Source organism: Eschrichtius robustus, chromosome 13 (assembly GCF_028021215.1).
Source record: "Eschrichtius robustus isolate mEscRob2 chromosome 13, mEscRob2.pri, whole genome shotgun sequence".
In the NCBI taxonomy this organism is placed as follows: Eukaryota; Metazoa; Chordata; class Mammalia; order Artiodactyla; family Eschrichtiidae; genus Eschrichtius; species Eschrichtius robustus.
This window is the reverse complement of record NC_090836.1, coordinates 10815363-10829328: the sequence shown is the minus strand read 5'-3', so window position 1 is coordinate 10829328 and position 13966 is coordinate 10815363. Positions and strand designations below refer to the sequence as shown.

The window sequence follows — 13966 nt, the reverse complement described above, 5'->3', positions numbered from 1 at the left end:
ATAAAAATTCATACCAAATTCATATCCAACCCAGTGTCATCCGTGCCACAATGTAGCAGACTGGAAACTCCTTGAGAAACAGGACCCGGTAATCCCCCTGAAGCCTTATGCTGGATGTCTGCCAGACACCCAACTAGCACTTTCGACCCAAGCCGGGAAAACAACTGTTTTTCCCACTAACACCTTAAGTTACCATCAAACAAATGTTTATAGCTTAATATTTAAAACTTATTTATGTTAAACCATAAATTTTTCTAAAGCCTTTACGTCTAAAATTTATTTGGGCAGAATAAATATACTTTTATTAAAATAGCACGTTTCTAGTAGCACAGTCCCATGCTGGAGGTTTAAGAGGAAAAACAAAAACAAAAAACTTGGAGCTGCTGCCCAAAGTACTGAATTAGCTCTGGAAGTTGACATCACCACGAGTGCCTCCTGAAAGAATATTCCATCCGTTATCTGCAACTTGCAGGTGCCAAATAATTTCCCTCATAAATGCTCAGGCTCGAGAGCCAGAGGCCGAACAAGTGGAACCAAAAGCCCAGGATCTACAGTCAGAAGACCCCCCCCCCCCGCCCCATGTTCAAGTCCAGGCTTTTCCAATACTGCTTGCGCGACCCTGGACAGGTCAATTTGCCAAATAACTCATTTTTTAGGAGGGGAAATGCCTGTCCCACCTACCTCAAGGCAGCATTAATGTTGTCATCAAGTGGTGAGGCTGCTACAAGGTGTCACTCGCCATCCTGCCGCTCCCTGACCCCGCCCAGGTCCAGCCCAAGACGGAAAGAGTTGGAGACCCTGCGGTACCTCCTTCGCGTAGCTCGGGAAAGGATGCTAACCTCACCGCCCTCCCCTGGGGACAGTGGCGACGCGCGCCCTGACATTCGCCGCCGCCGCAGCGCCGAGCCACCATCCACACGCGCCTCCAGCGTCCCCCCCTCCATGTTTCCCAGGCTCGCCCAGCGCCGGCGACCCCCAACCCGCCGAACGCCTCATTTGCCCCCTGGTGGCGCGTGGACCCCAGCCCGCGGGGGCTGCAGCGCCTCGCCTCCCCGCGCCTGCAGCTGCGCCCGGGTTGGGGCCAGACCCCGATCGGCTTCGCCCCCGGAGTCTCGCCTCCCCATCTCCCCAGGCCCGGCGGGGGCGGGGTGGTCGCGGGGCTGCGGTTTCTTACCCGGGAGCTTGAGCGCCCTGGACAGCACGGTCGCCATGGCGGAGGCCCCGGTGCGCGTGCGCGCTCTCGCGTCCTGCCGGGAAGTGTAGTTCGCAATCGGGGTGCGTGGTGTCAGGACCTGCAAAGGTGGGAGCCGGACCGCGAGGCAGGGCCGGGAGGCGGGGCCGGGCTGCAGCATCCGCGCCCACGTGAGCTCTCCTCCCGCTCCACTCCGCCCCCTCGGGGACAGACCCCTCACTGGGCAGGTCACTTCACCACTCGGAGCCTCACTCTCCTTCTCGGTGAAATGGGGAAATAATACACCGCATAGGCTTGCAGTGAGCATGGAATGAGATAATAGATGGTAAAGTAGGCCCGGGTTGTGAAATGCGTGTGGGCGGAGTCGGACGGGATTTGAATCCTGCCTGCATCCATCACTCGCTGGGCCATCTTGGGCAAGTCACTCGGTATGGCTAAGCTTCAGCTTCATCTTTTAAATGGAGACAGTACCACCTACTTCATGAGCGTATTGTGAGGATGATATTATATAATCTGTTTAAAACACGCAGCACACAGTAGGCACCTAGTAAACGTGTTTCTCTATGTTTCTTAGGTAAAAGTCGAGGTTTCCTGGAGCTCTAAGCTTCATCTCTGGTTACCAGTTCTTTCCAGGTAATCCACACAGCACCCTACCCCGCAGCTTCTAGCTTGAAGGGTCTAAGGAAGCAAGAACAGACCTGCTTCTTCCCCACAGGCACCAGGAGATCGGCATTTTAGTCCAGGAATGCTGAAGATATTATTCATCTTAGAACTGAAACTGACCTTAGAGGCTCCTTGTTTTACTAAAGAGAAAACTGAGATCTGTAAAGGTGATGTGACTTCTCAGTGTCAAACAAAAGTTCTAAGATACCTGTCACTTGGACCGCTTCATTCCCGTGAGAAACTGTCCTAGGACAGTGCCGCCGTTACAGTCCCAGAGATTCTAACAGCGACCCTCACCACCCTTTTCCCCACGCAAAAATGTCACTCACTCCGACTGAGCGCAGATTTCTGGAGCCAGACCACATGAGTTCAAATGGACTCCACCATTTCCTAGCTGCCAGATCTAGGGCTAGTTGCTTAATCTCTCTCTGCCTCGATTTCCTCATCTGCAAATTGGGGATGAAATAGTTCCTATTCCACAGAGTAGTCTTGAGAATTAAATGGACACATGCAAAGCACTTAGAACAGTGTGTGGCACCTCGTGTTTTATAAGTGGTCGCACTTCTTTTTATTAACAATTTATTATTTTTGACAATTTAATAACTTAATCATAAATTTAATAAGACTTTAATGGGTTAGTAATTTATTTGTTTATTCTTTCTGCATACTACAATACCTGAAACTTCTACTGTTTGGCACTTCTCCGGAGGTATGATTAAAAAACACATTTTACATCTATGAGGGTCATCTAAGAGAAACCCCATTACAGGTCACAATAAACCAGTAGAGGCTTGCCTGAAATCAGATTAGCTAACTGGAACACATTCTTGAGATATGAAGCCTGAGAAAAATAACCTTTAAGGTGAGTAGGATCCGTTTTTGCTGTAGGATAGGAACTTGGGTTTCTAGGAGAGGGTGCAGGTGGACTTAAACAGACAGGTTACACAGCAGAGAAGGAAAGGAGAAAAATCTGTCCACTTTTCTTAGGGAAAGTCCCTTCTTATGTGATGAAAGTAAAATAAAACTGTACAAAGTCTGATTAAAACTTTGCTGCAAACTGTATCGTCACCCAAAGCACTCGTGTGGGTTCACACACTTACGTGTTTGCACATAAACATGTGTAAGGGTATATGCATCCCCTAGATGTGGCATCTCTAACCCCTTTTTATACCTAATCTTTATGGCATTTCCTCTCCCCCCACAGTCATCACCCCAGTTTTGCTGAAATGATTTTCAGGGGGAAGCAGATGCCAGGAATCCCTCCTTCTGGCTCCCTGACCTTTCCTCTTCTTTGACACTCTGGCCCCCTCCGGAAATCTCTCCCATCCCCTCCACATTTTTTTTTTCCATTTTAACATGGGAACCACAGCTTAAAACAGTGATTCTCACATTTAATGTCCTTTTCTTCAATTAAAGGAAAAAATTCAAAGCGGCCACCAAACAAATCAGAATCCTAGCCTTTAACCTAAAGAAAAGCTGTGACATCCTCTCTAGTCTCCTGGCTGACTGAGTGCCTTGCTGCACAGACACCCGCTGAGGGCGCCCTGGAAAGTGAAACGCCCAGGCTTCCTGACTTCCCAACTTGGCTTACCTCCCAGAGGAGTGAAACAAGGGTCGGCTGGGGAGACAAGCCTGTGGACAGCCTACCCTGCCTGACTGCTGTGCCTGCCATGAAGAGAAGAAACTCTATATCTGAAGATCACAGCTGAAGCCAGAAGAGCCTCTTCTCCCTACAAGGATCTGCAGTGGCATTGTTCTTCCCTAACCTTCCAAGTTTCCAATGCTTTGTGGTGGCAACCCATATTTGCTGGTTCTTTATGACCTTTGTGATGCCCCAAGCATTGCTCAAAAAATCTCCAAATGTCCTACATGGGCTCATAAGCAAATCTGATCATCTGGTACTTCCCATTCCCTAGACACCGTGGCCTCTTCTGCTGGTCCTGCCCCTCCCACTAGCTTTTACCCCTTCCTTTTGGAACAAGTACCACTGTGTGCACAGCAGCGGCCACCCCTCCCTCCCAGCACTGCCATAACCGCCAAGCCTCATGGGCATTTCTGCCTCCTTTCAAAAACCGTTACTTCTTCCTGTATCTCCCAGCAGTCACTGCCACTTCATATTTGAGTGCTGCTGAAATGTCAGAGCTGTTCAGTGCAGTGACAACTGGGGAAGACTGTCTCTTTCTTCTTCTTATGTTACACGTGATTAGAAAAATAAATGCTGTGCTGCCTATTCTTCAAGGTCAAATGCAGTATTTTCATTAAACAGTGCTATTTATTTTTACCCAGTGAGTCAATCGGGGCAAGGTTATTGCTGTTAGCAACAACCTCAAAAGTTCAGTGGTTTTAAAGAATAAGAGTTCATTTCTGCTCATGTCACGGTCAAGGCGAGGGCGGGGACAGGCAACCCTGAGACTCTCTATTCCTCCAGTTCATTCAGGGGCCCAGCTCCTTCTGCCTGGTGCTTCTTCATCCCAGGGACTTCAACTCCCCCACTGGATCATTGCATCTCCTGATCATGCAGGAAGTTTTATGGGCCAGGCCTGGAGGTGATATATGTGACTTCTGCCCACATTTATTTGGCCAGAACTAGACACAAAATATGTGTGCCAGGGAGGTATGGGCCCAGGAAGAAAAGGAAACAGTTTGGTGAGCATCAAGCCAGTCTCTGCTACACTAGTCACCCCACATATTTATAGGATACAGACCTAAGTTCTTGGTGAAGGGGAGGGGCTTCAGGCTCTGCTCTACTTGGAACTGCCCTTCTCTTCTAGGGACCAAAGCTCTGCTCGTGAGCTGAGCTTGTTGTCCTAAGTTAGGACTTGCCAGTGCGTCTAAAGTTAAGCTCTCCCGGGAGGCGCCTCAGCCCCTCCAAGGGTGGCCATTCCTATATCAGTCAGCAGGGCCTGGACAACTCTGAACTCACTGGTAGACCCACCTCAGGCTCAGAGCAGTACCCTCTGCTACAGGGGTACCAAAGAGATTGAATCAGGGAGCAATACCTATAAGATCAAAAAGCAAAAAGAAAATACTGTAGCAAATAGCAATGACAGCAGGGAGATGGAGAAAAGCAAAAGAGGAGCTCAGCAAAAGATTTGGGGGTGAGATGCAAATGTCAAGGATCCTATGACATCAGCCTTGCATTTGGATCAGGAAGTTCGAAAAGGGCAGGTACAAGTGGCATATTCACTTCTCATCACAGAGAACCTGACTCTACCACCAGGAGTTGCATGGCTTATCACGAAGACAGACGGGTTTATGTTCCCAGAGCAACCTCTAATAAAACACAAGGGCTCATCCAGATTAGACTCATACAGACTTCCAGACCATAAAACTTTCTAGACTAGTCTAGCCTAGACTATAAAACGTTTTCTGGGCCCTGAGATTGAAACAAATGCTGCTTAACAAGTCTCTGGCTGGAACGTATATTTAAGAATGAATGACAGTGTAATTAAGGACAGACTCACGCTGGCCACTGTAGCCCTCCTTCCTCTAGGCCCTCATCATAGTTTGTTCCTATGTGTTCATTTACTGAGCACTTATCACCTACAAGGAAGACACTGTTTTGGACCCTTGCCAAACTTGATCCAAAACCCAGCCCTTCACCAGCTTCCAAAAAACAATCCAGTGGACCAAGCATATTGTGACTTGTGTAGTTTTCATAAAGATTCGAGGGAGAGAAGGGGTCACAGGGCACATAGCATTTCACCAAAAAAAAATCTGTTAGGCACGTCTCTTCTCCCAGGTCTCTGCTCCCACTCCACCACTATGTCTTCCTCCACGAGGACCCTCTTGGGTCTGTCCCACTTTTAGGCTTTCCCCCCTTCCCTTTCCTGCCTCCTGCTGCCTTTAACCTCCACAGGAGGCTGGAATCTCACCCCCATCCTACAGTGGGTGAAATCTGTTCATGGAAGCTGTCATTTCATACAAGGGAATTCTCACACAATGTTGGTTAATACTCACAACTATCCTACAAGGTGGGTATTACCACCCGATTCTTACAATGAAGATATGTGAGCATGGATAGAACAAGCCACTTGCCCAAAGGCACAGGGTTGCTAAGCGCTTGAAGGAGGATTTGAATGCAGGTTTGTTTGTTTAATCATAAGAAAGAACATGGCACATGTGCTACAATTTGTCCTTTCTTCATCCGTGGCACATGTCAATCACACACTCCTGCACCGTGAGCCTACACACAGCTTTAGAATCCTTAACCCAGCTTTCCTGGGAGCTACTATCTATCAATTTGATTCAGCCTCAAATTTTAAAACTATTTGTAATCCCTGCTTCACTCATAGCATACTAACCATACTAAAAACCCCTTCAAGACGGTACTTGAGGGACTTCCCCGGTGGCGCAGTGGTTAAGAATCCGCCTGCCAATGCAGGGGACACGGGTTCCAGCCCTGGTCCGGGAAGATCCCACATGCCCCGTAGCAACTAAGCCTGTGCGCCACAACTACTGAGCCTGCACTCTAGAGCTCGCGAGCCACAACTACTGAGCCCGCATGCCGCAACTACCGAAGCCCACGCACCTAGAGCCCGTGCTCTGCAACGAGAGAAGCCACCACAATGAGAAGCCTGTGCAGCACAACGAAGAGTAGCCCCCGCTTGCTGCAACTAGAGAAAGCCCTCACGCAGCAACGCAGCCCCCCAAAATAAATAAATAAATAAATTTATTTTTTTAAAAAGAGTACTTGATTCATTATAGGTGTTCAATGATTGAGTGTGGCTGATATTTGGCCAACATTTGTTCTAATTGGTTGGGAGTCCTAGCTGATTAGTCAGACATGTTCTGATTGGCCAGGACATGTACTGATTTGTTAATATTTGGATTACACCCCTGGTTGAGTCTTTTTCTATTTTTTTTAGACTTTTTTGTAAAATTTATTTTATTTTTATTTATTTTTGGCTGCTTTGGGTCTTCGTTGCTGTGCGCAGGCTTTCTCTAGTTGCGGCGAGGGGGGCTACTCTTCATTGCAGTGCGCGGGCTTCTCATTGCAGTGGCTTCTCTTGTTGCGGAGCACCGCGGGCTTCAGTAGTTGTGGCTCGTGGGCTCTGGAGCGCAGGCTTAGTAGTTGTGGTGCACGGGCTGAGTTGCTCCGCAGCATGTGGGATCTTCCAGGACCAGGGCTCGAACACGTGTCCCCTGCATTGGCAAGCGGATTCTTAACCACTGTGCCACCAGGGAAGCCCTGGTTGAGTCTTTTTAGTTCTGCACTTCTAGTTCACTGGTTAAGTCCTAAGTAATGCTCTGAAAGTCAATAAATTAGGGTACTGCTGATTGTGTAACCTCTGCCCTTCTTAGAGGACTTATCATAGGCAGCTGTGTGTTGTAATGATTTGAATATATGTCTACCATATTAAAAACCCCACACTAAATGCTGAGTTCTTTAAGAATAGAAGTGAGGGAGTTCCCTGGCTGTCCAGTAGCTAGGACTCCACACTTTCACTGCTGTGGACCTGGGTTCAATCCCTGGTTGGGAACTAAGATCCCACAAGCCACGCTGGCATGGCCAAAAAAAAAAAAGAAGTGAGATTTTTGTATCCTTTTTAGCCCTATCTGATGCAAAGCACATTGCCCCAGATGTTTGTTGGATAAACTTGAATTCACAAATGAATGACTATCACATTATGAGAGAAGAATAAAATCATTTAGAAAAAAAAATTTTTTTAAACAGGTGGGGGACCTTTTTATAATTAATAAGACTTTCTTTTTCTAAGGTCACATTCCTTGCTTCCTGTAATCCAGATGTTCTCAAGTTCTTTCACTGCGCCTCTTCATACCAGTGCCATGGTCCAAGCACCCAGACTACTTGACCTCAGGAAACCCAGTCCCTCTGAATGTCTGTCCCCCAGGAATGCTTACATACTCCACACATGCCTCCCGGTTGCCCTCCAGTTAGGTGGACTCAGCTTTTCTGATAATTTCCTCTGGTCATCTCATCTCTGCGTCTCCATAGGCATCATACTACAGAATAAGCAACACTGACACTTGATATCAAGGGCCCTGGAGTCCGCTAGTTATATCCTTCTCAAGGGCCAGTTGTTTCCGCAGAGCTGCGTATAAAATAGTGAACAAACCCAATAAGATTCTTGCCTTCAAAGACCTTGCAGTCTAGTGGGGGAGACAGACATTAAGCAGGTTATGAATAGTGTAGTATTACGAATAGCAATAGTACTATGACTGAGAGGAAGCCAGTTCCATGAGAGACAATTACGGGGAGAACATAGCTTAGGCGGGGCGCGGAGGGGGCGAGGAGAGGGCTCTCTGAGAACCTGAGGGCCCGGAGAATGGGCAGAAGTTGGTTGAGTGAAGACCCGGGTCAGAAAAGAGCTTGGTTCAGTGGCGGAAACCAGCGGGCCTGGAGGACAGCTATGCAGAGAGCTGGTGGTGAGAAGCAAGAGATAACATCAGCCAGATCATGCAAGCGACCTCCAGGCCTTGACCGAGAAAGACTTTGATCAACTGTGATCTAGTTGGCTGCTATGTGGAGAATAAACTGGAAGAAACTGAAAGTGGAGATGGGGAGACCAGCTACAAGAAAGAGATCATGGTGGATTCAGTTACTCATGCTTTGTCTCTCAGACACAGTGTATGCACAAATTCTGACTTTTCACCTGCTTTCCTGTTCTGGCAAAAAAAAAGAAAATATGGGTGCTGTTTATCTTCCTCTTATCATACAACCTGTTGAAGCTTACAGAACTCACATTCCTTCTCCGGTGAGCCTGGCTGTAGGTGGGACAGTTACCTACCCCCGGTCTGACGCATACCTGCCGCTCCAACAGCCACGCTCTTATCTGCAGCCACAGATGGCTCTTATCCCTTGGAGGACTGGACCTAATAACACACAGACACTGAGGCTCCCTGGATCTCTCTGCCCTGAGCGATGCCCCTGGCTAGGTGGAACTATCGCCTTAGATGACAGCCCAACACGCAACGTATGGAAATCAACTTTCCTTCTATATTAATCTGTCACAAAAGGAAGGTGAATGGCCATCCTATGAGATATACTATATAAAAAGTAAGTTCTCCCTAACATACAATTATGGTAAATACTAGCCATTATTCACATTCCTGTACAATTAACACTTTCAGTTTTCCTTATTTGAAGCACATTATAATAACGTAACTTTTGAATAACCTAAAAATTATTTCTCAAATATTTGACCTAAAAATTATTTCATACTTTTCATCATCTAATTATTTCTTAAATATTTTTATTATAATATTGCCTCTAAAATAAACTAACAAAACCTGATCACCATGTACTTCTGGCCATCCTTCTAGGTTTGGCAGCAAGCTTGGTTCATCAGCCTGGGGTTTAATATAACACAGTACTTGATGTGATGCTTAGTTCATCACTAGGATGTTATCTGAGGTTCTGAGAAGAGCAGTGGCAGAGCAGAGAGGATGTATGTAGCCACAGACTGGGCAGAGGTTGTGAGACAAATAAATCTACTCGACATTTGCCTCCACAAATATTTTCATTCATTCTTTTTTCTTTTGCTTTGTTTTCCTTCCAAGTGCTTGTCCTTAAAGAACTAAAGGCTCTGAGAAAATTTCCAGAAACTGTGTATATAAAGCTGCCTTTTATGTATCCAGTTCTTCAGATCTCATTCATTTCTTTTACTTCTTCCTTCTCATAAATATTCTTTTTTATTTTAGTCATCAAAACCTGTAAATTTTATTCTTTCATCTAAGTAATTACTTTTTTTAAATTCCTTTACCCCAGTCTTAAAGACCACAGGTGGGCACTTAGAAATGAGATTTTGCATAAAGGTGTTTCCTCCTTCCCAACACAACTGTCTCGTTTTATTTCTTTCTCTGAGTTAATCTTAAAAACCTGAGTTTTGTTCTTCACTTGGAAGATTTTGCATGAGGCTAATCTTTCCTCCACTTCCCCAGTCTTAAAAGCCAGCACTGGTCTGATTTGAGGAGATGTTTTGTAATGGGTTTCTATATTTCCCCCCATCACTTTTTGGGGGAACATTTATTTCCCAGTCCCATGTTGGCACATGGAGGCATTTCTGCTACAGCACCATGGAAGAAGTGAGTTTTCTGATTGGTGAGATCAGAAGAAGGAAGGAGGGCATGTTAGCATAGCTGCTCCCTCTTTGGGACTCATTCATTCATTCATTCATTTACTTTTTAAATTATTCATTCAACAAATATTTGAGTGACTGCTACTTTCTGGGCTCTATTCTAGATGCTGGGATGTAAGACCAAACAAAATAGTGGAGCCAGGTCGGGGAGAAGATAGATAAATAAATAAAATATATAGTGTATCAGGTGGTGATAAATGTCATGGAGAAAAACAGAATAGGGAAGGGGGAATGAAGTTCAAAAGTTGCTGGCAATGGGGGAGGGGGTCCCAATTTTAAATTTGATGTCTAGAGAAGGCCTCAGTAAGAGGGTGACCCTTGAACAAAGATTTATGGAGGTGGCATGAATAGCAAATGAAAAGCCTCTGAGGCAGAAGCATGCCTGGACTGTTTGAAGACCAACAAGAATGTGGCTGGAAAGGATGGTTCTAGGGGGAAATTAGCAAAAGATGAGCTCAGATATGGCCAGAGCAGAAACACGTTATGTAGACTTTGCAGGTATAAGCAAAAACTTTGGCTTTTAGTCTATGTTAAATAAGGAGCTATTTAAAGTTTGGGGACACAGAAGTGCTGATTTTAAAAGACTTAGATTTTATCGCTTATATGTGGAATCTAAAAAAAATGGTACAAATGAACCTATTTACGAAACAGAAATTCACAGATAGAAAATGAACTTATGGTTACCAAAGGGGACAGGGGCAGGGGGAGGGATAAACTGGGATATTGGGATTGACATATACACACTACTATATATAAAATCGATAACTAATAAGAACCTACTGTATAGCACAGGGAACTCTATTCAATACTCTGTAATGCCCTATATGGGAATAGAATCTAAAAAAGAGTGGATATATGTATATGCATAACTGACTCACTTTGCTGTACAGCAGAAACTAACACAACATTGTAAATCAACTGTACTCCAATAAAAGTTAACTAATTAATTAACAAACAAACAAATAAGTAAGACTTAGATTTTAAAGGGATCCCTTTGGATCAGGATGGTAGTGGTGGTGAATAGCTTTTGGCCACTGCAATAATCCAGCCGAGAACTGATGATGGCTCAGACAAGGGTGGTGGCTTTGGAGGTGGGGAGAAGTGGTAAGATTCTTAATTTATTTTGAAGTTAGACCCCATGGGAATTGCTGATGAATTGAATGTGAGAGAAAGAGGATGCAAGGAGGCTTTGAGGCTTTGGCCTGAGCACCTGGAAAACTGGAAAAGGGGAGTTGGAGGAGAAGCAGGCTAGAAAGGGAGATCAGGGGTTTGGGTTGGGATGCGCTAAAGTGGACATCCAATCGGATGTGCAAGTGGAAGTGGGAACTAGGCAGCTGGATATAAGAACCTCGAGTTCAGGGAGAATTCCTAGGGGAAGATGTAAATTTGGGAGGCATTAGCATATAGCCCATATGTGAATGAGGGCACTAAAAGAGTGAGTGTGAGAAAGGAGAGGAGGGGAGGGGAGGGGAGAGTGAGCCCTGAAGCATTTCAGCATTCACAGTTCACAGAGAAGAGGGAGAACCAGCAGGAAACCAGCAGGAGTAGCCAGTGAGATCAAAGAATGACCAGGGGAATTTGGTGTCCGGGAAACCAAGAGAAAAAAGTGTTTGGGGATGGGGGGGCGGTATTTAATCAATTGTTTAAATGCTACAGAGAGATCCAGGAAGGAAAGACTAGGAGTGATCTGCATGCTTTCAGAGCGTGCATTTCGGTCTACTCTGCTGTGGCTTAAGGAGCCTGCAGTTTTCCTGCTATGCCAGACTGAGTAAGCCTCTCTAATTCAAAGAAAGAAGCTGCAAGCCCTTTTGGCCACAAATCTAAGCCAGGTTATTCAGTCTAGCTTTCGATAGTGAAGCTGATATTTTTATCTTCATCTGCGTATCTCTTTGGTCTACTCTCCCTTCAATCGGAGCTATGCAGGGAAGATGGGTATTAATTTATTGGCCCCCAAAAGCTTCAACGATCTCGAATATTCTTTTTGTGTATCTCTGTTTGATAGATGTGAAGTTTTGTTTTGTTATATATAGTAGGTTTCCCCAATATTATTTTGTCTTCTTCCTGCCCTGTCTTAGAAAGATTCTCCCCCAAGCTACTTTCTTCTTCTCTTGTCCGGCTTTTAACACCCACCGTAGGAGGTATAGATACCTCAGTGTGAAGCCAGGGACCCTAATCCAGCCCCACAGTGATTCTTTCTTCTCATGGGAAGCAGATGGGATTAACAGACCTAATAATTCCTAATTATTGTTCTTAAACAAGGTACAACAGGATTCATAAACCTCTTCCCAGAAGCCAGGCTGAACATCTGACACAAGCGTCAGGATTTTTTTTTACAACTTCACCATTAAAAGCCTCTCTTTATGGAAAAACCATGTGTGTATGTTTTCATGTTTCTAAGAGGATAGGAATAAACTTGCCCCTTGGTGACCCAAATGAAGTAGAGAATATGGATATCTCCATTAACCCACAGGATCTGCTCTGAGTAGATTAACACATGGAGTGAAAAACAATCTAAGTCCTTGGAAATGTCACCGGGTCATGCCTGCAGACACTCAGTTGCCCTCTGTCATTCATGTCCTGATGAACAAAGACACTGAATCTGGGCAGAGGACCACGGGGAACTTTAAGACAAGCTCAGGCAGAGAACAGGAGCCACAAAGCTCACAAAGATGATGAGAAATCCTCTGATGGCCTCTGGCTCTTAGGGTCTGACATTTCCGTCTCAAGATCAAAAGCATCAAGGTACAGTCCAGCTGAGAAAGGGCACTTGTCCTAATTTGGGAAGAGGCTAAAAATAAAACTAAGGAGGAGTTTTTGGAGAGATGATATGGCATGGGGTTACTCGTCCATGACATTAGACATATTTCTTCTTCATTCTCTCTTTCTCCTTAGAGTTACAGACCTTGGGGCTTTCTGTCGTTGTAGTTTTTGCCTTATCAATAGCTTTAAAGAATATTAGTAGTATTCTTAGGGAGATTTACAGGAAGCTGTTTTCTTATTACCATCACATACACTTCATTTTCATTCTACCACCCTCAGAGGTAAGATATGATTCTTTTATACTTTCTCATTCCTGTGAAAAATGTTTGTTTCTCTTTAATACCTTGGCCTTACAGTTGTGAAATTCTGTTGTCTTATTCCAGAGATTTTTATTTACACAAAGCTACTCTCTCCTTCACTAACAAAATCTTTTAAGACAAGTAGATTTCTGATAGAGGACATTTCACACAATATTAACTTGTTCTTTCAGAAGACAAATTTCTTTCTTCCTCAGCCTTCAATACATAATGATCGAGTTCTCTTATTGAGAAAATCTGTGTACATCTTTTCTCTTTCACCTTGAAACTAGGCCTAGAAATATTAGACGCTGAAGAATTTCATTTCATTACCTTTGGCTTTATATTATGTAATTCTTTCCCAGTGGAGTGACAATTTAATTTCCAATCTGTCTTCCATTACATCATTATCCAGGTTTTAAAATACTAATCTCATTGATGACACACCATCTCTTCCAGTTTCTAGTACATGGTAAACTAGATATTCGTAAGTATTAATTTAAAGGAAAAAATTTGGCAAAAAAATTTAGTTTAAACTGGAATGATAAATAAAAATCTTCTTTAATCTTTATCACACTCAATATATTTGCCTCAGATGCTGTTCAATTTATTTATTTTTTTTTTTTTTTATTTTTTGGCCGCATTTCACGGCTCGTGGGATCTTAGGACAGGGATCCAACCCGGGTCCTCAGCAGTGAAAGCACGAAGTCTTAACCACTGTACCCCCAGGGAATTCCCCGTGGACCAACTTTAATTTCATGCCTTCTATGCAAATCCAGAATGGCAATTTCAGAGGAAAGGACAGTACAGCCTTCACATGGGGGCAAAGGGGGCGTCTGTTGGGAGCCTTATGCCTCAGGGCACCCCAGGCTTTGAAGTGTCTTTGTGTGGAAATGCTCTAAATCTCCTCCAGCATGTGGGCCATTCAGGCCGAGCTGCCCATGCCAGCTCCG

At 44.9% G+C, this 13966-nt stretch overlaps 1 protein-coding gene across 1 annotated transcript in view; it reads right to left on the bottom strand.

The window, feature by feature from the left end:
• The window catches only part of FAM234B (family with sequence similarity 234 member B), a 42439-nt gene extending 41171 nt beyond the window's left edge, over nucleotides 1-1268 (bottom strand). The window contains exon 1 of the mRNA XM_068560783.1: nucleotides 1175-1268. Within this exon, the coding sequence (XP_068416884.1) occupies nucleotides 1175-1211 (37 nt within the window). The 5' untranslated portion in view covers nucleotides 1212-1268. The remainder of the gene's footprint in view (nucleotides 1-1174) is intronic.
• Between the last annotated feature and the right edge of the window lie 12698 nt (nucleotides 1269-13966).